Source organism: Schistocerca serialis, chromosome 1, assembly GCF_023864345.2.
Source record: "Schistocerca serialis cubense isolate TAMUIC-IGC-003099 chromosome 1, iqSchSeri2.2, whole genome shotgun sequence".
Classification (NCBI taxonomy): domain Eukaryota; kingdom Metazoa; phylum Arthropoda; class Insecta; order Orthoptera; family Acrididae; genus Schistocerca; species Schistocerca serialis.
This window is the reverse complement of record NC_064638.1, coordinates 849,510,049-849,536,823: the sequence shown is the minus strand read 5'-3', so window position 1 is coordinate 849,536,823 and position 26,775 is coordinate 849,510,049. Positions and strand designations below refer to the sequence as shown.

Sequence of the window (26,775 nt, the reverse complement as noted above, 5' to 3'; positions counted from 1 at the left end):
TGATTATTTCCTGATGTGTCTGAAATTCCCTGATATTCCCTGATTTCCACAACCTGTAGCAACCCTGTTATTGCTATAAGGCAATTTAATACTGCTACTCTAACTTCTCTTGCATATTTACAATCCATGTTTTATTCATAAATGTACACAAAATAAATGGATAATGTGCAATTTCTATCAAGTTATAACATCCAACACAAAACCCACATAGAAGTCTGTCGGATGAAATATTTCATTTGTATGATCAAAATCATAGCTACTGTCAAAAATATATTTTCTCTGGTAACTTCATGCTGGCTGCAGAGTAGGCGGTAATGCTAGATGTTTATATCTATGCAGATATTTCTCTAACAAAATTACTGCAGTTGCCATCCCATCTAGAAGACAACCATCATCCCTCGACATGATTCTTAAAATGCAAATAAAATAACAGATTCATACAACATTTGTGCTCTTCTCTATGATAAATTGCTACATGGTTTTTCTTGATGAGTATCATTTATTGTTAAGAATACATAGGGATTCATATCACTCCTCTTGAGTAGCACATACCCCACAGAAACACCTGCGCACGCGAGAGAGAGAGAGAGAGAGAATGTGTGTGTGTGTGTGTGTGTGTGTGTGTGTGTGTGTGTGTGTGTGTGTGTGTGTGAATGCGTGAGCACGCGTGCGCATGCACGCTCCACCTTGAGAAAGCTAGCAAAGTTTTCAGACTTTTTTGTGTGCCTGTTGACAATTCCACACTTTTACTGTTTGATGAGTTGCTTCCTTTCCTCCTAAATTATTTATATAAATATTCTATGATCTTATTTTCTCAATAAAACTGTAGCCCATAATGTCAGTTTTGAAATATTTTACCATTCCATTCCACATCAAAAGACTAAAAAGCAAGTACTAAGACACCTTTTCTTTGTTTTGAAATATAAAATTGTGTAAAGAAATTACAAGGAAATATAAAATAGTAGCTTTTAGGTTCTGAAAATATTCTTACCATCAACTTCAATTTGCAGTTTGGTAATCAATTCAGTTTTACTTGACAAATCTTCATTCATGTTCAAAGTATCATTTTTCATAATCCGCAGTTCCTCGTCCTTGCTATAAATTTGTTCCTCTAAAGCTGTTATGAGATTTGTTTTTTCTGCAATGTCCATCCCATGCTGCTGATTAATTTTCTGTAAATTGTCTTCATACTCATGCTTCAAGGCATTTATTGAATCTTTCAGCTCTGTGATCTCAAGGCTACTTCCTTTTATTTTTTCTTCCAGGCAACGTATTAGATCATTTTTTTCTTTTAGTTCAGACGCAAATTTTTCAAGAGTTTCTGTGAGCTGTTGCTCTTTACTCTTTAACAGATCTTCTGCATCTTGTAGTTTTCTATTCAACTGTATTTCCTTTTCCTCTAATACCTTTATTGCTTCATTCTTAACATCTGTGTCACTTGTGTACTTTCTGACAGTCTCTGCTAGTTTTTCTTCACTTGCCTTCAACACACTTTCAGAAATTTCCAATTTCTTGTTCAAATCATCAACCTTTTCCTTGAGATTCTGTATAGTAGTTGTTTTCTCCTTGATCGTCATTGTGAGCTCATTCACACTATCAGTCAAGTGTTGTTCTACACTTTGTTTCAATTTATCACTGTCTTCGAGTTTCTTCTTAAGCTCCACTTCTTTCTCTTGCAATTGTTTTATCAGTTCATTTTTCTCAGTCAGTTCAGCTTCATTCTTCAGATGAGCTTCATTTAATTTCTGTTCACTAACATTGAGAAGATCAGTAGTATCTCCCAGTTTCTTTTCAAGGCTTTCTTGGACTTCTTTTGCGTCCAGAGACTTCTTTTCTAGTTCTCCCTTGAGCTGACTCACCTGGTCTTGTAACTCATTGATGAGCTTGTGTTGTTCACTGATTTCACTTTCTTGTTTCAATGTTGAAATATTTTTAACTCTCTCAATTTCTTGCTGAAGTTCAGCTTCAGTTTCAGCAGCAGCTTTTGCTTGTCTGTCAACCTGATCGATCTTATCAACAAGCTCGGCACAGGTTTCGTTCAATTTTCTTGTGAGCTCAGCAGCCTCATGACGGTGTTTTTCTGTCTCTCGACCATGAGTCAGTGCTAAGGCTTCAAGTTCAGCTTGATGTTGCTTCTGTAATGCCTCAAATTCTACTGTGTGCTGTTTCCTAAGGGCCTCCAACTGAGCTTCCACATCTGGTGCTCCGGACAACTGGAGCTCAAGTTCACGGACACGTTGCTCAAGTGTTGCATTTGTAGCCTGTTGTGCAGAAGAATTAATAATATTAAACAGCAGAAAGATTACAATATTCTTTTACAGCTTAGACAAGGCAATCACCAAACACTACTTATATACAATTAAGCTGAAGCTTAGAAATACAGTTTAAAAAGAAAAAAAGACCAACAAAACATTACAAAATAATGACATATCCATGGCAAACATCAAAACTAATTCCTTAGTACATATACATTCTTTTTACCTCATATGTGTTGCTTATGATCAACAGACAATTCTTGTACACTGTTTTCTTACAACTTAAAACTACTCTGATGGTAAAAACTTAAGAACTGATACTTTCACACACAAAAGTATTGCCTAAAAAAGAAATTCTTACATTTTATGAACCTTTCTAAACATATATTACCTAAAATTATGTGGTGGGAATGACTAAGAAGAAAGATTAGATGAACTGGTTTACTTATTGAGCATCAAAATACTGTATATTGTTTTTCTCACCTCTAAGTCAGATTTATTTATAGTTTCTTCTTCAAATCTAAATTGCAGATCCTCGTACTTTTTCCTTTCATCATCTAACTGATTACCGAGTTCTACATTTTCTTTTTGTAGTTTCAATAAAACTTCCTGAATTTCCTTGATTTTTACCTCCATGGAACTTCGATACTAAAATTTGAAAACATATATCACATTTTTATGATACACACAGATTTATAGTCACTATGCATAATACAAGCATAGAATAATATACAAAAATCACGTACAAATTAGGCTGAAAAACTTGTCACTCTACGTTGCTCTCACAGTAATAATGACAGAAAAGAACTCTGTCTTGAAACAATATTATACTGATGTGCTACAAAGTATGGCTAATCTAAATCCATACCAACATACCTCATCGAACTCCTTATTTACAGATGCTAGCTTCTGTTCAGCTTCATCTGCTTGATTGGCAGCTCTCGTTAGTTGTGCCCGTTCCAGTTCACGTTCATTCAATAATTTCTCAATTCTAAGATCCTTCTCTCGCAGTACATCCTAAACCAGTAATTATTTATTACATCTTTATTTTAGATGCACTAAGAAGAAAAACTGAAAAAGCTATTTTCATATTGCAACATTCCTCAATTTTAGTTTTCACATTGTATGTCGTTTTGCCTGGTAAATGAAATAATAAACACTATATTTTGAAGAAGCACTGCTATAATTAATATAGTTTATCAATATGATCATTTAATCCCAGAGTGGGCTACAAACAATGGTATCAGAAAAGATAACTACCCATTGCAAACAAGAACTGACGATTAAACAGATGACAACATATCGATATTTGCCTTCATACTAGTCAACACTTTCGTACTGAAATGGGATGTTGTTTTCCCACATGCAGTTGTTAAATAGTGTAACAAAGGAAGTATAAATAGAGACATCACTGGATAATAAAGAATCACGAATCAGTTTTACTCGACAGAATTTGAAACTGTGAAGGAAGTGCATAACCATTCATAAAATATCATTTTTCTTCTAACTCTGATCAGCTATATCATTTTACTTACAACATCAACTTACTGAATATAAATTAAATACACTTAAAAATAGGCAGTCTGAGAGCCTCATGCAAACGCCTCTCGTTTATCAAGGGATTTTTCGAAATTCCAACCCTAAGGGGATGAAATAGGGGATGAAGACATTTTTGAAAAGTGTTGCTATTAAGGCAATTTTGAAGCTAGACCTACAAAAATTGGTATTTGGTTTCTCAGTCAGAAATAAAGAAAAACACGTTTCAGCATTTTTGGAAATTTAACCCTATATGGGTGAAATAGTGGGTGAAAGCTTTTTTTGAAAATATATCATTATTAAAGAACTACTAAAGTATTTTTAAAGCTACCTCTAGGAACATTAGCATTTGTCTTCTCAGTTACACATTTAAAAAAATACATGTTTCAGTGTGTTTGGAAACTGAACTCCTAAGGGAGTGAAATAGGGTATGAGATTTTTTACGAAAATATTTTATTATGAATGTATTTTTAAAGCTAAATCTATGAAAATTTAAATTTGGCTTATCAGTTAGAAATAAAACATATGCATGTCACTGTTTTTGGAAATTCAACTCCTGATGGGATGAAGTAGGTTCAACTGATTCACTGACTCATCATTGCCCAGCCCAAACTGCTAAGTATAGAAACCTCCAAAGAGGTGAAATAGGGGATGAAAGGCTTTTTGAAAGTATGTCGCTATTAAGGCAAGTTTGAAGCTAGATCTACAAAACTGCTATTTGTTTTTCCCAGTCAGAAAATAAAAAATACGTATTTCAGCGTTTTTGGAAATCTACCACTAACGAGTTAAAATAGTGGGTGACAGTTTTTTTAAAAAATAAATAATTAATAAAGAATTACTAAGTGATTTTTAAGGTTACTTCTATAAGAACTGGTATTTAACCTCTCCGTTAAAAAAAAAAAAAAAAAGAAGAAGAAGAAGAAGAAAGAAATGTGTTACAGTAGTTCTGGAGATTCAACCTCTAAAGGATTGCAAAAGGGGATGAAAATTAAAAGGATAATATTTCGTTACATTAAAAAATTGTAAAACTATATTTATGAAAATTGGTGATTCATTTTGTGGTTAGATATAAAGAAATATTTGTTAGGGGATGAAAGTTCCTATGGAAATATCTGTACAATAAAGTAAAAGGCAGACCATGCTTAGGTGGCCTTGATTAGTGTGAAAAGCTCAGGGGATGTTGCAGTTTGTAAAAAAAAAAAAAAGATCTCTGAAGGTCCTACAGTCTACACGAGCAAAGCACCGAACGCTGAGCTAGTGTGTGTGCGTGTGCACATGCATGTAGTACACATTTGCCTAATGATTTGTGGTGGAAATTATCACCATGAACTATGAAGCTTTTGAAGGTGGTCCTGTATAATACTAATGCACACTCTATGTGAAAATATTGATGTAAAATAGGAGCATATCACATAAAATGAAAATGCAATTTTAAATTCATTCTTTTGTCATCAAGCTAACAATTCTTCAAACTATACTCATACCACCCAGTATCCTCCATATGAAACTATCAGTTCTTGCAGTTAGTAGGTAAAAATCACAATGATTAAGGTTTTTTTGATGTTCTACACACACACACACACACACACACACACACACACACACACACACACACACACAAAGAGAGAGAGAGAGAGAGAGAGAGAGAGAGAGAGAGAGAGAGAGAGAAGATGCTATTGTCCCTCAAACATATAAAGATACATCCAGTCCTACAGTTCTGATTATAGTTTTTAGATATCTTACCCTAGTTGAGAGGAAAGTGCCAGAAATGGTAACCCCTTAGTTAATATTCAACTCTCAGCTTATTGTGATTTTGCTGAAAGGAACTGAGAGGTCTACACAGGGACCTTATTTGTACACATTGGTAGCCTATATGTGTCTGTAAAAATTGTTCCCAAATATTTCCAATTATGATTAACCTTACATTGGACCATGCTGCTGTCTTGGATAAGGAATGCTTCTTTTTACACCTATCATGATCTGATAGGGTTATTTTCTGCTGTTGTAAATTTATTCAATAGTCTGCGAGTCATATCGTAGATAAATTACAAGAATGAATGTTTACAACATAGGAAAAGGCAGACTGTAAAGAAGATACATCAAGTTGCAGACAGGCACAATTAAAAGACACTTACATAAACATTTCGGCCACAGCCTTCATCAGTAAAAGAAAGACACACCCCATTCATACAAACAAGTGAGCACACCTCATGCATGCATCTCGGACTAGAATGCAACTGTCATACACACAGGACTGCTAACATCTCAGCCTGGATTGCAATTACCACATGGGATGCAAGCAACAACCTGGAGGGGGTGAGGAAGAAGAAGGGATAGCAGTGTACAGGTGAGGAGAGAGAGATACGAATGCTGTCTGGGACTAGAATGCCAACATATGCAGCATCAAGAGGTTGTGGGGCAGGTGGGGAAAATAGGACCAAAACAGGGGAGGAGTGGGGAAAGATGGACAGATGCATTGGCAGAGGGCGCCAAATAAACAGGTTGGGAGATGAGAATGGGGACAAGATGATAGGAGAGAGTTGGTGGAAACCGTTGAGAGGAGAGTGTAGAGACAGTATGTTACTGTTTTTCCTCCTTTTTTCCGCACCTCCCTGCCGCACAACCTCCTGATGCTGTGCCTGTTGACATTCTAGTCCCGGCACATTCCAGCGGACAGTGTTCGTCTCTCTCTTGTCCTGCCTGTCCATTACTATCACTTCCCCTTCCCCTTCACCTCCAGATGGCTGCTTGCATCCCATGTGGTAGTTGTAATCCAAGCCGAGATGTTGGCGGTCCTGTGTGTATGAGTGTGCTGGCCTGGTCTTTGAGCATGAAAGGTGTGTGTCTCTCTTTTACTGTTGAAGGCTGTGCCCAAAAGTTTTATGTAAGTGTCTTTTAATTGTGCCTGTCTGCAACTTAATATGTCTCCTTTAATGTAAGTAGCAATCTGTGTTTCCCTATAATGTTGATATCCCTACCTGGAGTTTCCATGGTTTAAGAATGAGTGTTTAATTCAAATGTCTAAGCACGTAACTACATCATCTTCAACTTTATTGCTTTCAGCTGGCGCAATGTTCTTTTGCCCCCTATTACATCATGATGTGTTTGTCGAAAGTAAGATATGGTAAGTACACCATAATCAAAAATCTAACATTTTGTCTGAAAAAGGCATAAGAATTGAATATTGATGAACCAATGTCTAATCAGGGTATTTTGTTGCATATCAATGTATGATTTATTCTGGGGTAACTGCCTTAAATGGGAGCAAAAATTCAAAATCAAAAAATAGAAAATCATAGGTGGAACACCAACTGTATGAAAAGGATGTATTGTTACTCACCATATAGAGAAGGCACTGAATGATAAACACACATTTAAAAAAAAAAAGGAAGAAGAAGAAGAAGACTGCTAGATGCTATTTAGCTAATGGACATGCACACATGGCTACTCTCGTCTCTGGGAGCAAAAGCTGACCTTAGCCCTCGGAGATGACAGTGGCCATGCATGTGAAAGAGTTATGCATGTGTGGGTGTTTTGTCTACATTTGACACAAAGGACTTAGTCCGATAGCTACATAATTTCTAACAGTATTTTTTTTTCCCCCAGTGTGCCTGCTTGCCCCTTAACACCTCCTCTATGTAGTGAGTAGCAATTTATCTTTTCCAAAATGTTAATATAGTGGAAGCAGTTGTATCCGACAGAAAATAAAACTAGCATAGAAGTATGCTACAGATCTTTATTTGCAAAAGTAAAAGGAAAAAAATGCACACAAAGTATCACAAATGCATTTCAGACTAAATGTCTGCCCTTGAAAGGCAATGGTCCAGGTTCGAGTCCTGGTCTGGCACACAGGAGGTTTCAAGACCAGAAATGTAGCTTAGCTTTCTGCAATTTTTGCAATGAGACACTGTAGTTGGCTGACTGTAGTTCAAAAGTTAGTCAGTTTTCAGATCAGTTATGTTCTTGTTGTCAGCATCATTCATTTACATATGAGTGGTAAATAGTTTATGTTTTGTTGTTTCCATTTGGAAATTTCCATTATGACAATATAATTGCTGAGCAACTTAGATGGACACAAAATGAACAGTTATGATCACTCAGTAGTGTTATTTAACAATAATGTAATTTATGTAAGAAAAATAAAACATTAATTCACTGACCTATTTTAAAGAAACTTCAAAAAGAACTGCATAAATTACAAAATTTCAGTCAATAGAGATTAACAGTGTGTTGCTCATAGTACTTGTTAGCAAAACAGAATAAATCTGTGTCTATCTGTCAAATGGTCACATACCGTCATCAGCAGTCTTCTAGAGTTAAAATAGAAAATCATAATGACACAGATAAATCCCTGTCTGAAATAAGAAGCACCAGAAAATATATGTATATTAGTGTAGAGCTGAGTGATCTGAATACATTGGTTATAGCAATCTACAGAATTCCTGGGTGTGCGGTAACAAAAGTGTTTTTAACCAAATTCGAATGCCTCCTGGAAAAACTCCAGAAAGAAAGTAAGAAAAAAGTTGTTATAGCAGCAGACTTCAACTTAAATGTCTTAGTTGAAAGCAATGATTCCACAAAATTTCGTGACTTAATTCAGAAATCTGGTTTCAAGCTAAATTTTTCTGAAGGCACTAGGGAAAACAGCAGATCAGTGACCTGCATTGATAATATTATTACTAACTACATATTTGACAGTGGAAATAAGCACAAATACTGCTTAGACTTGGGTATTTCAGATCACTCAGCTCTGTTTATTGAGCTCCCAAAAGCAAATAACCTAAAGCCTCCAGAAGTGTGTATAAAAAGGGATCTCAGTAAAAGTAAAATGGATTTATTCCGCAGTAAATTAAGTATAATAAGGTGGCCTGTAGACTACAATAGTTCAAGCTCGATAAACTATGACAAATTCTTAAATTGTTTCTTAGAGGTATTTAACGAATCATTTCCTCGTAGATATAAGCAAAAGAAGGTTAATGGTAAACTCAAATGGATTACAACAGGAATAAAGATCTCTAGCGCCAGAAAGAGAGAGCTCCACAATGAGTTAAAATCAAACAGAAATCCAGATTTTGTTATTTATGTCAAACAGTATAAAGCTGTATTTAGGAAAGTTGTAGCGGCAGCTAAAAAATGGCAAATGATAAATTCATACGAGAACACAGAAATAAGACAAAAGCATTGTGGTCAGTTGTTCAGTCTGAACTAGGAGCCAAAGTAAAAATTCATGAGATTTTGAAAATTAGACATGAAAATGAAATTATAGTAAACCCTGTTCAGATGTCAGGTTGTTTCAATGAATTCTTCCTAAACGTAGTAATATCGGATGTGGATATGACATTCTATCAGGGCATCACAAATTTGGAAAACAGCCAGAACACATATTTTAAACAATTTGAAAAAATAACCCAAAGGGATGTGGAAAAGGAAATATTGTCTCTAAAAAACAAAACCTCACGTGGGTGGGAAGAAATAACAACATCTATAATCAAGTATGTGTACGATATTATTTCCCAACCACTGTCAACTATTATAAATCAATCTTATGAACAGGGATGCTTTCCAGAGGTATTGAAATATGGTGAGATCAAACCTCTATTCAAGAAAGGATCGACAGAAGATATGGGGAATTACCGCCCTATCTCTCTCTTGCCGGTCTTCTCTAAAGTGTTTGAAAAGATTGCAGCAAAACAAATTAATAACTTTCTTACTGTAAATGATATAATTTTTAAAAACCAGTTCGGATTCCAACAGGGTAAAAGCACTGCGAATGCTATAAATGAGTTTATCCAAAAAATATGCTCCACGTTAGATAAAGGTAGAAAGGTCACAGGTATATTCTGTGATCTGACTAAAGCTTTTGATTCAGTGAACCATGCATTACTCCTCCACAAATTACAGATGTATGGAATCAGAGACACTGTTTTAAAATGGTTTAGCTCTTACCTGTCAGGTAGGAAACAAAGAGTAATTTTAACTTCAAATGGAACCAATTATTCATCAGACTGGAAAACAGTTCCCCCAAGGAGTCCCACAAGGTTCGATATTGGGTCCCTATCTGTTTCTTTTTTACGTAAATGACCTACCACTTGCTATTGATGTTCATTCAGTCTTATTTGCTGATGATACATCAGTTCTAATTGAAAATGAGGTATCTGAAAATATTCCAGAAAAAGCCAAAAATACTTTAGAAAAACTTGAATCTTGGTTCTATCAAAATGGACTAAAACTAAATGTAACTAAAACCAAAATGATGCAATTTGAAGCTAAATCAGTAGAAAGGAGTGAAATAAAGATAACTTGCAATGATCAGGATATCACAGAAGCAAACCACGTGAAGTTCTTAGGCCTAAATCTTGACAAAAATTTAAATTGGAAGGTACACATAGATTACTTAGCAAATAAACTGAACAACTTAGCATTTGCAATGTGTATTTTGTCAGGTGCCACAAACATGGATACCAGAAAGATAGTTTATCACTGCTACTTTGAGTCAGTTATTCGTTATGGCATAATCTTCTGGGGAAATTCAGCAAATGTCACTAGGCTCCTAGTATTACAAAAGAAAGTAATTAGAAACATGTGTGTTGCAAAAAAACGGGAATCCTGTCGACCACTGTTAAAAAATTTAAAAGTACTATCTATCCCCTCACTTTACATATATGAGATGGTGGTGTTCCTATATAGAAATCAACATACACTAGACAATTTCTGTTTTGACCACAACTACAGCACTCGCCACAGAGATAACTTCAAACTTCCAACACATCGTTTAAAACTTTATGCCCAAATGCCAGAGTATATGGGGTTAAAAATTTTCAATAAAATAAAAGGCAGTAATATATTTAAAATGGAGATTGGTTCACTGAAAAGATTGCTCTTTACTCTCCTGGTGGAAAAGTGTTATTATTCTGTCGATGAATTCATTGAGGACAGCTTCACAATCTGAACACAGGGATTGTAATACATTTATTATTTTATGTACATGTGTAGCTGTAACTTAGAAATGTAAAATATAATGTAAACTTTTGTATTTCTCTTAAAAAAAGTGAAAAAAGTTTCTTTTGTAAACCTTGACATGTCTCCTGTACATCAAATCAAATGATTTGAAAATTGTATGTAATGAGATGAATAAACCACATAACACATAACATAACATAACATCCAACAAAGAGAGGAGAGTACTGGAGTAATAGCTGCAAAGATAAGAGAAGTGTAATGGTACACTTAAACAAACAAGGACAAAAATGTCACCCGAAAAGGAGAAAAAAAAAATAATAATTTTCTCTCATTAGCTTGAGGGAGTCAGCTCAAAATGACTAACCCTGTGAAACTGTCCTCACATCTACATCCTTTGTCTTCAATGGCTGCTATTATGAACAGTTGGATGGTATCAGCCATGGGGTGTCCTCTGCCACTAGTAGTGGCAAATCTATTCATGGAGGATTTAGAAGAGAAAGCTCTGGAAAAATCTGCTCTGAAGCCCTTGTGCTTTCTTCAAATATGTTGACGACTACTTTAGTTGTATGGCAATACAGGCGTACATGGCTTCAGGACTTCCTCCAACATCCAAACTCTCTGCTTTCGCATGAGTGTATAATTTACCATGGAGGTGGAACAGAATGGTGAATTCCCCCTTTTGAACATCATCATCAAGTGCAAAGTGAATGGCACTGTGAGACACACTGTGCACAGAAAAGCCCACTGACACTGATTTAAATCTCAGCACTTCCAGCTGCCATCATCCCTCACAGCACGAAGGTCTGCTACGAGCTAAGTACATATGAAGAAAGCCTACCAATGGAGTTTGCCACCTTAACACATTGGAGACCAGCCTGAGCATAGCTTGGGCCACAACTTTGTATCAAAAAGATGACAACTGAATATAGGTTGGGCTACGATTTTATCAATGCACAATTTACCTATTCAAAAACTGGACTCATTTCCCATGAGGAGAATTTACAGACATTCGTGACTTGCCCATTGACTGGTGCTGTCTTCTGTTGTCATTCTCTGGAATTATTTCAAAAGAAACATTAGCGAACCTAACTAGCTGCTGTTGTGAATGGCTGAGCCAATATGATTGCATTGACATAATTTCGTGAGTGTAATCTTTAGGTTTTGTATTTTGCTGTAATTCTGCTACAAATAAGTCATGTTTGTCAAGTGAGCAAGACATTTTGGAAGCTCAGGGGAAAGATATTGCTTAATAATTCACCCTGCACTTTTTACTTGGTAGGACAATGACATACTGTCTTCATTATTTTAAAATTTGTAACTTATAAAAGGAAAGATTCCTTCTATCCCGTCTGGTAAGTCTCCCCTGACCTGTGGTTCTGGGTGACTTTTCCGAAATCCACCCCTTTTCCTAGACCTCTCCAGTCCTTTTCATTCACCCCTCTTCCTTCCCCCTCAACCCTTCTGCCTGAAGAAGGATCCACTGGCTCTGAAAGCTTGCCTAATCATAACCTTCCCTTATTTGTGTTCTGCTGTCACTTGGCGAGTGAACATTTTATCTATCCAATTACATTATATTCTCAAAAATTAATTGTTTCAGTTTGTAAACGTATATCTCATTGCACAGACTTGAAAAAAAAAGGGTGTTACCTTATTTCCACTCCCTGGTGTCTAATGGGATTATCTTGTGAGAGACTACAGATGAAATAAGTGAGGTATTTATCCAACAAATGTGAGCAACACATTAGTGTACATCTTGCAGAGACCTCGTTAAAGATCCTGGAATTCTTGCATTTACACAAACTAATACATTTATTCCTTAATGATGTCTGTGACTAACAAAAAATCTTATATCAAGTCAACAGTGATTTAAACACCCTCAAAACAAGTCACGAAAAATAGTTTCTATGTAGACTTGGATTTTTTCTTAAGATTCAGTGTGGGGTTCTGCATTCTGATCCAAAGATTTCCAATGACCTGTCACAGGATGTATAAAAAAAAATTGCAGATTCAAAGGGAAATTCAATATTGATGTTATTATGCAACCCCCTACAAATATTTTGATTATTTACAGCCACACAATGAAGATATCAGGCTACAGCATGAAAATAATTGTAGAGCTACTGCTACTGTTATACTATTTAGTTACCGGTATCTGTCTGTTGTTTTTTCATAATTACCATCATAATGATGTACATATTAAACTAGGACAGTAAATAAAAATGGCTTTTGGTATAACTGGGAAAATAGGAGCTTTCTTCCTCCAGCTTTCTTTCTCAGTTTCTTACATTCATTTTAGCTGCTGTAAGCAAAGACAGTATACAGCTGTAGATGAAGTTAATTATTGGTACAGTGTATAAAATCAGATTCTCATATATGCTTGGAGAAGCATATAGAACTGTAACATATATTTTGATTGAATGCACTCCCATAAAGGTTCTCCTTCATGCAGGAATCTATGGAAATGAGTGGATCAAACACCAATCAATCCTTCAACCAACCAACCAACCAGTCTCAGTCAATTTATATTTGTAGTTTCATTTATTATCTGACTACTCATATGTGTTTCCCAGATGTCATGTGATACCATGCAACAACAATGGACTCTTTTTATGTTGGCAGCAGAGTCTAGGACTGAACAGTTTACCAGAGGATATCCTCAGTCCATTTTCATAAGGTGCTGCTAGACTCAAACACATTGTCCAACAGTGAAAAGCACCAAATTTTAAGGAAAATAGGACAAGGGTAAATTTAGTTTCTTCTTTGCATAGTAAATTACTACATAATACTACTACAGATATGATATAATTATGTGGTATACAAATGGCAGGTTCACCCTCTTGGCAATAGACATATTTGTTAGCAAATAAAAATGACTTAAACTTTCAAGAATAAGAATGGTCCAAGACCTGAACCATGAGGGATTTTATATTTAAAGTTCATCTGTCCAGAGTTTAATATTTTTTTACTGTGATGGATTAGGGTAATCTGACCCTACAGTTTCTGTGAAGGTAATATGACTCAAACTATACAAACAGAAAAGGCAGCAACAAGAACACAATATATTTACATTTTCCTACAGAAACTTCATTATTTATAGCATGGCCTTAAAAAGGACAAGGACACAGATTACTTCATTAATGAAACTTTCTGGCAGATTAAAACTGTGTGCCAGACTGAGACTCTAACTCAGGACCTTTGCCTTTTGTGGGCAAGTGCTCTACCAATTGAGCTACCCGAGCAAGACTCACGACCTGCCCTCTCAGTTTTACTTCGGCCAGTGCCTCGTCTCCTATCTTCCAAAGTTCACAGAAGCTCTCCTGCAAAACTTGCAGAACTAGCACTCCTGGAAGAAAGGATATTACAGAGGCATAGCTTAGCTACAACCTGGGGGATGTTTCTAGAATGCAACTTTCACTCTGGAGCAGGGTGTGCCCTGTTATGTAACTTTCTGGCAGATTATAACTGTGTGCTCGACCAAGGCTCGAACTCGGGACCTTTGCCTTCTGCAGGAAAGTGCTCTTTTTAATTAATGTCTGTAAGAACTTCATCAATGAGATGCAATATGGCTTTCTGTTAAGAGTGGACTTTACAGACAGCACATGAGTGGTTCCTAGCCAGTCATTTCTACTAACCAACAAGACGCAGTATCATCCATACTCTGTTTTGTGTTTTTTTTATACACTAATGAGCCAGAATATTAGACCACTGACCACTGTGAGGTTGAATGCCTCCTGGTGTTGTTCAGGGCATTTGACGTAGTAAGGAAATAATGTAAGTGGAAGAGAGTGAAATGTGGAGTCACTATAGCAAAGATAAGAGCTGCAAATGTGTAAATCCAGTGAGTTTTGACAAAGGAAACTTTGGTGGCACACTGGAGTTGGAAATTAGAACCTCTGAAACAGTGAAGCTGGTCACCTGTTGGCATACTGTTGTGAGCAGATCTGATGACAGAGTACAATGCTAGTGCAGGCCCAAGTGTTTCAGAGCACACCGTTCAAAGGTCATTGTTGAATTTGGAACTCCATTCACACGACCCCTATGTGTTCTTAAGCTGACAACATTATCAGTTACGATTGCAGTGGGCACAGCATCACTGATTTTTCACTGTGGATCAATAGAAACATGTTGCCTGTTGAATGAATCACATTTCTTGTTACACCTGGTTGACGGTTAGGTCTTTCCACACCATCATCCATGCGAATCGCTGCATGAAACGTGCACCATGCCACAGATGTAAGTCAGTGAGGGAGGAATTATGCTATAGTGTACATTGAGTTGGGCTTCCACGGGATGTGTGATGGTAATCAAAGGCAGTGAACTACGTGAACATTATTGCAGACCACCTGAATCAGTTCATGCTTGATGTCTCCCCCTATGACGATGATGACCTCTACCAGCAGGATAACTATCCATTCTGCAAGGTCAGAATTGTGCTACAGTAGTTTAAGGGGCATTAAGTGAACTCAAATTGATGTCTTGGTCAGAAAATGTACCTGGTCTGTACTTATTACAACACAAATCAGGTGCCAGCTGCATGCCCATAAACCACCATCCCATAATTTGCAGGATGGGCTTGAACTGTGCTTAGACATCTGGTGCCACAGTTTTAGCCCATTGATGTATCTGTTTAACTTATACTAGGTGACTCGAAAGAAAAGGAAACTTTGAAATATGTTGCAACAATGCTGCAAAGTAGGTGGCACCTGATGACATATAGAATGCTGCTTACACAGTGTCCCTATTTAGTAAACAGTAAACATGGAGCAATGGAATTGTGTGCACTGTGCCTTTACAGTAAAAGCCTATTTCCAGAATGGAAGTGTGGAGGCCACACATTGAGTATTTTGGTGTCATTGCAACATCAGACAGCATGGTCATGTTCCCTCAGCACATGCAATTAACACCTGGGTCTGCAATTTTGAAGCGACAGGTCCTGCACTGAAGAAGAAATTTGCACGCAGACCTCAAACCACTCATGCGCGTGACAATACTAAGGCTGTGCAAACTGCTTTAGTAAGAAGCCCAAGTGCTCTGTTCAATGTCACACAGTCTCTCTATTGTTGTGCCATTCAAGTGTTCAATGAATACTGAAAGTAGATTTAAACTTCCACCCGTACAAGCTGAAGACTGTTCAGCAACTTGCACCTAATGATTTACTAATGCATAACAATATGCTGAAACCATGTTAGTGAAAGTGCATGATGATAACAATTTCATCAACAATCAACGGATGTCAGATGAAGCTCACTTCCACATCAGTGGCTTTGTCAATAGACAAAATTTTTGCTGCTGGTCTCAGCAAAATCCACATCAGCTACACAAGCATCCATTCCACAGCAGTAAGATTACTGTATGGTGTGCTATGTCATCAAGTGGCATTGTAGGCTACTACTTTTTTGAAGATGATGATGGGTGCACAACCACTGTAGTGTCGCTTCAGTATGTTGGCATGATGGAAAGTTTTCTCGTGCATGAACTGCCCCATTTTCCCGCGACAAGTTTGTTTCAACATGATGGAGCAACATCACACTCTGCAAGGATATTGATGGGAGCTGTGTGATTATTGTTTGGTAAGCATGTCATTTCATGACTCTGTGACACTGCATGGCCCCAAGATCACCTGACCTAAGAGAGTGTGATTTTTTCTTGTGGAACCAGCACAGGAGTGTGGTTTACCGAACTCGACCTCCTGCCACCGAAAAACGTAAAGCAAGAATATGAGAAGAAAATTCCAGGATTCCTATTGAAATGTTAGGTCGAGTCACGCATAAGATTCCTATCAGGCTGCAGGAATGTGTGCACTGAGGGGGGGGGCTCACCTATCAGATGTCACATTCAAGAAATAAAAATGGTTGTTACATTCAACAATGCACACTCTGTACTATACATGGACATAAACAGAAATATGTTACATAATTGAGCTCATCTATTAATCTCCATTCCAAAATTTCCTGTTCTTTTGATTCACCCTATATTTTTCCCTTCTACTACTCTGCCACCACTAAGTTAACTATTTCTGAATATCACAGCATATAAGTTTCTCTACTGAGCCTTTACCTAGCCTTAAAAACAGTTCACTTCACATTTTATTTTGAGGTCCTAAAATTGCTTTATTATGTAATAAGCCACTTCCTAAAATAGCTAAATGGGTCTTTCAAAAAATATGCATTGACACGTCAGATGGTACGACACCTTCAAGAGTAAAGCATGGGGAGTGTTGGAGGCAAGGGGAGGCTCTTTGCTCTTTTTTATAATGAAAACAATGAATGATTCTTTTTAGTGCTTTAATATTTTTTATGTCTTTACAATTCTATTCTTGAAACGTACATACCAAAGTGGCAGACACTGTATCTTGCTTAGTCTTTTCTGTCTTCTTCTTCTTTTTTTTTTTTTTTTTTTTTTCCTCACTTCTTACTTGTGTTAATTTTTGACGTTACTACTCTAGCTTTACACCCACTATCCTCTGTAATGTTTTCCATATTCTGATTTTTGTATTTCTCTACTAATTTTCCACTCTGTCCTTCCAGCAACAAGTTAACTAATCTTAGATGTCAGACCCATTGTCTCACAACTTATGCTTTTGCCTAATGTGAACATTTCATTTATGTCTCCCCTGACCTGTTCTCCCCAAATACCTCTTCATTATCATTTTCAACATCTTTCCACAATACTGTATTTCAAATGCTTCTAATTTTTTTCTATGGTTTTTTCATAAGTTTTCTTTCCATACAAACTTCACGCCAGTATCACAATATTAGACAGATACTGGCACAGCTTTTTAGTTGAATACTTACTTTGCTTGTGGTAATCTGTACCTGACATGTCCCTCTCTTCAGCAATTGTTTGTAATCTTGCTTCCTACATATGAGAAGTCTTTCACTTCTTCCACTAACACATATTCCTTAGGCTTTAATGTTAAGCAACTTGTTACTGTACTTGTGTTAATTAATAAGATCTTGAAAAGTCATAGCTAGAATACAGAAAAGAGGAAGATGTAAATTTAGCCCATCACTGAAGAGTTAAGGCATTGATCAGACAACAGACACATAAGCAAGACTGAATTCATAACTAAGAATTTGGACTATTAGAACTAACAGGCTAACATTGTCCATGCGTTTAGATGCAAGTTCAGGTTTATTTATGAGCTAGTCAGCTACTCAGAGGCCAACGGTCTTGCCACAGCGGTAACACCAGTTCCCATCAGATCACAGAAGTTAAGCACTGCAGGGCTGGGCTAGCATTTGGATGGGTGACCATCCGGTCTGCCAAGTGCTGTTGGTAAGCAGGGTGCACGCAGCCCTTGTGAGGCAAACTGAGGAGCTTCTTCATTGGGAAGTAGCAGCTCAGGTCTCATAAACTGACATACAGCCCGGAGAGTGGTGTGCTGATCACATGCCTCTCCATTTCCACATCCAGTGACACCTGTGGGCTGAGGATGAGATCGTGGTCTTCATGGCCTGTTCCGGCAGAGTTTAGTTTATTTTAGTCGACTACTCAGGCAGCAATCACCTTTAACCCTTTCAAACATCTTACTCACTTTTGATGTTAAGCAAGTTATTATTGAAACCTCTTGGCAGATTAAAGCTGTGTGCCGGACCGAGACTCGAACTCGGGACCTTTGCCTTTCACAGGCAAGTTCTCTACCAATTTAGCTACCCAAGCACGACTCACTACCCGTGCTCACAGCTTTACTTCTGCCAGTACCTTGTCCCCTACCTTCCAAACTTCACAGAACCTCTCCTGTCAAACTTGCAGAACTAGCACTCTTGGAAGAAAGGATATTGTGGAGACATGGCTTTGCCACAGCCTGGGGGATGTTTCTAGAATGCAGTTTTCTCTCTGCAGTGGAGTGTGCGCTGTTATGAAACTTTCTGGCAGATTAAAACTGTGTGCTGGACCGAGGCTCGAACTCAGGACCTTTGCCTTTTGGAGGAAAGTGCTCTGTTTCATTAATGTCCGTAAGAACTTCATCAATGAGATGCAATATGGCTTTCTGTTAAGAATGGACTTCACAGATGACAAATGAGTAGTTCCTAACTAGTCATCTCTATGGACCAATAAGACTTAGAGTCATCCATACTCTGTTTTCTGTGTTTTTATACACTAATGAGCCAAAACATTCTGACCACTGACCACCATGAGGTTGAATGCCTCCTGATGCTGTTGAGGCCATGTGACATAGTAAGGAAAGAATGTAAGTGGAAGAGAGAGAAATGTGGAGTCATTGTAGTGAAGATACGAGCTGCAAATGCATAAATCCACTGAAATACGTAGTTTTGATAAAGAAAACTCTGTTGGACACTACAGCTGGAAATTAGAATCTTTGAAACAGTGAAGCTGCTCACTTGTTGGCACACTGCTATTGTGAGCACCTTTGGAAAGAGTTTGAAGGGTGGTGAGCTAAAAAAAATAGGCTGTATGGTATTGGGTGACCATGTTTCATCACAAAACACAGAGGTCAGAGGATCTCCCACTGTATAATCCACAATAGGCAGTGATCGGTGGCAGATCTGATGACAGTGTATAATGCTAGTGCAGGCAAAAGTGTTTTGGAGCACACTGTTCAAAGGCCACTGTTGAACATGGAGCTCCATTCACATGACCCCTATGTGTTCTTAAGCTGACAACATCATCAGCTATGATTGCAGTGGGCACAGCATCACTGAGTTTTCACTGTGGATCAATAGGAACATGTTGCCTGTTGAATGAATCACATTTCTTGTTACACCAGGTTGACGGTTGGGTCTTTACACGCCATCATCCATGCGAATCATTGCATGAAACACGCACTGTGCTACAGATGCAAGTCAGTGAGGGAAGAATTATGCTATAGTGTACATTGAGTTGGGCTTCCATGGGATCTGTGATGGTAATCGAAGGCACCATGCCAGCAGTGAACTACATGAACTTTATTGCAGACCACCTGAATCACTTCATGCTTGATGTCTCTCCCTATGACGATGACCTCTATCAGCAGGATAACTGTCCATTTTGCAAGGTCATAATTGTGCTACAATAAGGGCATTAAGTGAACTCAAACTGATGTCTTGGTCAGAAAATGCACCTGGTCTGTGCTCATTACAACACAAATCAGGCACCAGCTGCTTGCCCATAAACCACCATTCTGTAATTTGCAGAAATTGCTTGACCTGTGCTTAGACATCTGGTGCAGCAGTTTTGGTCAGTTGGTGTATTTGTTTAACTAATACAAGGTGATTCAAAAGAAAAGGAAACTTTGAAATGTGTTGTGACAATGCTGCAAAGTAGGTGGCGCCTAATGGCATATAGAATGCTGCTTACACAGTGTTGCTAGCACAGCCTGGGGGGTGTTTCCAGAACGGAAGTTATTTTTATCCTTTATACTTCTTCTCTTTCATTTTAGCTTTGTGTATCCTTAACTTGTATTCTGTGCTAGTATCTCTTATGCATGTATAAGTGTAGTTTGTATTCTTCCTGTCATCCTACAAATAATTATTCAATTTAGTGGTCAGCGATTTCACTGTGGTTCATTCTGCCTATCAAGCATCAGGAGAGAGAACAATATATCAATAATATATTTTATTTTTCTTCTTTCTTATAAATGCCGTAGATTGTTCTTTTTCAACTTTTTTTCTTTTGAACCAATATTCATGGTATTTTGCATTTTTGGTGATTTTGTTGTTTATAGTCTGCTGTCTAGTTCTTTTATACACAAAGCAAAGTTCTCTCTCCTGCCAAACAAATTTTGATTCTAGATGTTAACCACACTCTCTCCCCATTTATGATCAAATTTACCTTTATCATTCTCAATGAAAAACTAACCTAAAAATGCAGTGTAAATATTTTTAGACTGGAATTAAATTACAGGCCACCTCTTCCGATCCGCTGAGCAGTGTAAACATGGTTAATACCTCTCATGGAGGAGGAGGATATTAGTGTTTAACGTCCCGTCAACAACGAGGTCATTAGAGACGGAGCGCAAGCTCGGGTGAGGGAAGGATGGGGAAGGAAATCGGCCGTGCCCTTTCAAAGGAACCATCCCGGCATTTGCCTGAAGTGATTTAGGGAAATCACGGAAAACCTAAATCAGGATGGCCGGAGACGGGATTGAACCGTCGTCCTCCCGAATGCGAGTCCAGTGTGCTAACCACTGCGCCACCTCGATCGGTACCTCTCATCCTTCAATTGTATAATGCGCTGGGCAACCATTATGTTGAAACCACGTATGTTGTCGAATGTCCAGGTCAACATCCTGCAGTAGTACCAAGAGCTCCTGTACCAAGAACATTTGATATTTGCATCCATTCAATGTGCCATCAATAAAATACGGATCACTGAGTTTGTTCCCCATATTGTCACACCATGCATTAACTGACCAAGGACACTGATGGTCAGCTGGTCATAACCATTGGGGATTGTCAACACTACAGTAATGCACTTACGCCTGTTAATGCTACTATAGTTTGTGAATGTCGACTCACGGGAAAATAGTGCCTCAGCAAAGAATGTGGGGGTCATTTGCATTTGTTGACTTGCCCATTCACAAAACACTACCTGGTCATGGAAATCGGTGCCATGAAGTTCTTGATGCAGTGACACACGATATGGATGATTCTTGTGACAATGTAGTATTGTGACAAAACTACCTACAGACATACCAAAATTGTGGAGTAATAGACAGGCACTTATCCGTGGGTTGTAGTGCACTGCTGCTAGTACAGCTTTTTCATTAACTTCTCCTGCAAGGTGTTTGCTTCATTTCCTTTTGCCAAACTGTACACTGCCATCATACAAAAAGGCTTACACAACTTTGTAAAACAATGAATGAGAGTGAGCTTTCTCTGGAAAACACTCAGCATGCAAGGCAACAGCAGTTTCAACATTTCTCTTACATTCTCCGTAAATCAGGATCATTTCAGTTTTTTCTTCTGTGGTTGCAACATTCATCATTCACTTACATGTCTGCTCTCCAGATGATAGGTAGGTGTACAGGCAACAAACAGTGCACAATTATTGTAATGTTTAAAGCTGCTATTTGTTCTACATCTGCATGATTCGTGAGATCTGGTTACAGTGTACTGCCTGTTATGATATGTCGTAGTTCGCTATATGGCCACGGTGACATGTCATGTAGCAACTGTTCAATATGTCAGAGGAACACAAAGTTGCGAATGGGATTTCTAATTAGAAGTTATGAAATACTGGCCTGTCCTTCCCTCACAGTGTGGAGGTGGAGTCTCTCATGCCATTGGATATTCAAGGGCCATTGAGTTGCATGTCGTAAATTACAATTGTGTACCCATTTCTATTCCTCCAATTACAGTACCATCTGTGGTAACATGAACAAAATGCTTCAGACAAAACATATGTCAATGTTCTCATAAAATCTTAACCTGGAATAAAAAATGGGGGGTACCCATTTAAGATTTCAAAGTTTTCCCCACCACCCAAACATTGGGTGGGGTGGTGGCTCGAGTACGGTATCATTGGATGTCCCCTGCTCATATTTTGCTATCTTTTTTATTCTTATATTGCGCCATTCTTTGTCAGAAGCACTGCTTATAAAATGCCTTAATCTATTTTGGTAGTGTCATTACACTATCTTCTTGGAGAAGGTATTTTGTATATTTCATGAGTTATTGGTATTTTGGTCATTGGTATTTTGATTTTTCCATTCAGTTAATGGCATAATTGTAGACACCAGCAGACAGTGATCCAAATGTATGTCACATCCTCTATCAGCCCATGCCTCTCAAATAAAGTTTTACAATTCTTCCATTTGTGATCACATAATCTGTAATAGACCTTCACATTCCATGTGAATTTACGAATACTTTCTTTTTTTGAAGGAAGTCATCCATTTTTTGGGTACATGGGGAACAAAGACTACTTTCAATACAACCAGAGTCATACCAACACCAACACCATGGTAAGATAGACACAGCAACAGGGGGGGGGGGGGGGGGGGCAAGGGTTCCTTCTTCAGCCAACAAGCAGCAGGCTTTACCTCGGCCAATGCATGTTGTATCATTGTAATTTCGTCCAAGTAGACTAACAAAGAACAAAGAAATGACTGCTACTGTAGAGATGTTTATTGCTAATACGGTTTATGTGCCAAAGTGCACTTGGTTCAGACAGCTGCTACCTACACAGCTCTCTTGTGTTCAGCTGTAGAGTTTTTGCTGACACTTTGCTCCAGCATTGTAGGATGTCAAAAACTGGCAAGTGGATGCTGAAGCAAATATGCTATTTGTCTGAAGGCTTCAAATTTTTACCATGTCCTGCCAATTGATGACAAAAGAGTAGACAAAGCCAGCAAAAAAAAGGTAGAGGAGATGTGTAATTTACTTTACTATTTTGGTGCCCCTACTTTTGGTTGACACAATCTGCTGTGAAAATAATTAATGAGTAAGCCTTCTGTGATTGATTAATAACAGTATGGGAATTGTTAGTCACGCCTATAGACAGCCATACTTTGTTTTCATGAGGACTAGACTTATTGTTAGTTGTTAGATGAACAAACACATCTCTACTGCTGCTCTTCAGTTACACCACTCAAGCATCTGGTGTCCTTGGACCACTGGAAGTAGGCTTCACTTATGTACACTGATGAACCACTTGCTTAATAGCTACCCTTGGAATGCAATACAGCAGTGACTCTGCATTGTGGATTTGGCAAGTTGTTGGTAAGTTTCTGGAGGAATGTGGCACCAGATGATCATGTACAAGCCGTGCAGTTTCCGTACATTACTGGCCAATGGTTTGCGAGTGCATAGCTGACATCTGACAGTGTGCCAAATGTGGTGCACTAGATTCAGACCATGAGAATTTGGTGCCCAGCATACCAAGGTGAACTCACTATTATGCTCCGCAAAGCATTTTAGAATGATTATGGTCTTGTGACACATACAGTTGTCAAGCTGGAACATGTCAAAACTGTCAGGAAAGAAATGAAGGATACAGGAATGGAGATGGTCAGCAATAAAGTTTATCTAACCCACAGCTTTCATGGTGCTCTTGATTACTACTGCAGGCCCCACAGAAGCCTGGATTAAAGCCCCACCTAGCATAATAATGCCCCAAACAGTGAGTGTCTGTGTTGTGTTTCATGTTGCGAGCAGCCATTCATTTGAATGATGGTGTATCCAGATCACCGACCTGGTACAACAAAAATCGTGATTCATCCGACCAGGCAATATGTTTCCATTGATTCAGTGTCCAATCAAGGTGAGCCTGTGCCCAATGCATTCACAGCTGACAATATTACTGGGCCAAGATGGGGACATGTAGGAGTCATTCGCAGTGCAGCTCCATATTCAGCAATCCGCACTGTACCAAAACAATACTTTGTCTACTGGTCTGCCACAGAATGCCACCTATCCAACTTTACAGAGCAGACAAACCCCAAACTCCATGTTTTATGATGAGGCATTGACATCCCACATTTTATTGTCTACCATCCTTCAACCCTTTTCCAGAGATGTTTGTGACAGCAGAATATCAATAACCAACCAGCTTCACCACCTCCAAGCTGCTCCTTTCCAGGTGTCACACCATAACAATTTGTCCAATGTCAAAGTCACTTGTGTAGTCAATTTCCCATTCTGTGGCCCATATCGTTGCAAGACTCACTCTCTGTTCATCTCTGCTCCATTTACATACTTTCCTTACTGTGTGATATGCCATCAGCACCAACCAAGAAGCATCCAATCCAGCACTGGGCAATGATGACACTGCTTTGGTTCATCATTGTATTACAAACAGTCCAGCCTCAGTGGCCAGAGATATAGGTCGTGTGTGTGTGTGTGTGTGTGTGTGTGTGTGTGTGTGTGTGTGTGTGTGAATAGTGATTGCATGAACATGTGTTTTTTCTACTTTAGAAGAAGTCCTTTTGGCCAAAGCTCAAATGCATAGCAGTCTTTCTGTTGTGCCTGTCCGCAACTCAACATCTATTATATAAGATGAGTACAATCTATCCTTTTCATAATAACAATAAATAATAATAATAGAAATTCTGATATTCTAATGTGAATGGACTCTTGACATATACTAAAACAATGGAAGTCTTAGTTTCTTTGCTAATCACTGAGCTAAATGTTTAACCCACATAGTTCTAGTATCAGATCTCACCGGACAGTTTTTTTGCTGTCTCTGCCAGTGATGCCCATATGGACATGTCAGTCATAAACAAGTGTCCAAGCGAAGAAAAATATCACAAGAAGGTAGTTTCATGGGGAAGCAGCTTTAGCAGTCCTGGCAGTGGTGCATGACCACTCCAATATGGCTCTGAATACAGGTAAATAAACATTGGTTTCTATGATTATCTTCTTAGATTAATTATCAAGGAAACTGTTGGCAGAAGTTTGCAGAACCCCCCCCCCCCCCCTTCTCACTAAAATATCACAGGGTACCACGAACACTGTTCAAAAATATTATGACAAAATACCAACAGCAGTAAAGCATATTAGTGAGTAGTGTATCTATGTGCAGAGAAAATTGTTGCATCCTGGTGCATTAGTAACTGCAAAGTCATATCAACAGAGCTGACATGTCTAGCATGCAATGTCTATGTTTGTTGCTTGAAATTCATGAAGTATTACCCTGATAATTTATACTCTGGTAAATTAATCACCCTGCAAATGAGTGAAAAGTTCCAATACTTTTACAAAAAAAATAAACCCCAGTAGTCCATTACAGTATCCAGAAATTCATTAGTAGGAAATTAACTGCCAGCCTTCACAAACTCATTTTTTAAGAGCCTACTGCACTTCGTTCATCAGCAATGTATTCTACATCTAAATCCACATTTTTAATATTATAGCTTACTGACCAGTCAGTAACACTATTTTTATTTTCTGTGCCATTCATTGGTGGATAGTATAATTTATTATGTGATTCTGAGTGTGTCATTATTACTTGTTCAGATCAATATAGTGAAATACAGAAAGGAATGAAGACTCTCAACTAAGAGGTTATTACAGACAGAGTACTAGCTCAGATAGGGAGTGAAAGCCTTTTTCAATGATATCGCCCCAGCATTTGTCGTAATAGATGGTAGTGAGTAACAATGTGGAACCTAAATTTGGATGGGAATTTCAACCTCAGTTCCTCTGAATGTGAGTCCAGAGTCTTACCCATGGCACCTCGTCATCCATTAATGTAACATGATAAAATGTTGCTTTTCTATACACTGTTTTGAGAAGTCAACAGCAAATAAGCCTAAATACAGGACACATCCTGTCTCCTGAAGCCAACTGGTCATTAGAATTTTACACTCTATCTAAATCAGTTATTCTTTCAAAAGAAGCATATGTAATATAGTTTAGACACATTAAATCACATTCATCTGAATGTTTCAGTAACTTCTGCTCTAAAATGTTGACTAATGATATAGTTTTATCTAAAATATTATACACAGAATTTGTTAAAAAGTTTTACTTGCAAACACTGAGCAAACACAAATTTTTATTTTCCACAATCATAAATTCTTTCATTGTAAGGGAAAACAAAAAAGATGGGAGAAAAGAATATTGAAAGTCAGTTCTGAAAGAGGACTGTTCATGCCAATAGATGTGGGGCAGAGTGCATCATTTTTGGGTATGGCCAAGATTCTAGTCAACTGATTCATTCTAAACTGGCTGTCTGTATTGCCCAATTATGTTCCTCATCGACAGGTTTTTTTTCTAACTGTTCCATAAATGTTGTATATATTTCACACATGTTCAATTTACAATACCAATTTTTAATTGTTTTATGATTCTTATCAGTAACTTGTTCATCAGCCTGAAACGCTCAAATGAATTTAGGAGGTATTGAGGACAGACATGAGTGTACATATCAGAAAGCTCATTAGTAGCAGTAAATTTCATTGTCCATGGATAATTCACTTGTGTCTCTTTCTTTGGTACTCACTTTCTGTTTACTATTATGTTGCGGATATCAACTTTGAAAGATGAAGTGGAAAACCCTGGGACAGCCAGCATAGTAAGTGGGTATCAACTATACACAATTATGTTGTTTGGTTATCTGAGGACTTAAGAGTATG

The 26,775-nt window shown here is 37.9% G+C and overlaps 1 protein-coding gene and 1 pseudogene across 6 annotated transcripts in view; one reads left to right on the top strand and one right to left on the bottom strand.

Annotated features, from left to right (window-relative positions):
• LOC126485121 (CAP-Gly domain-containing linker protein 1) overlaps positions 1-26,775 on the bottom strand; it is a 552,921-nt gene that overhangs the window by 81,063 nt on the left and 445,083 nt on the right. For all 6 annotated transcript variants that reach the window (XM_050108759.1, XM_050108769.1, XM_050108776.1 and 3 more), the window contains 3 exons: positions 3,132-3,272; positions 2,739-2,903; positions 992-2,261 (listed from right to left, as the gene is read on the bottom strand). In XM_050108759.1, coding sequence (XP_049964716.1) covers positions 992-2,261; positions 2,739-2,903; positions 3,132-3,272 — 1,576 coding nt within the window. The remainder of the gene's footprint in view (positions 1-991; positions 2,262-2,738; positions 2,904-3,131; positions 3,273-26,775) is intronic.
• Positions 17,915-18,032, top strand: LOC126426867 (5S ribosomal RNA; annotated as a pseudogene).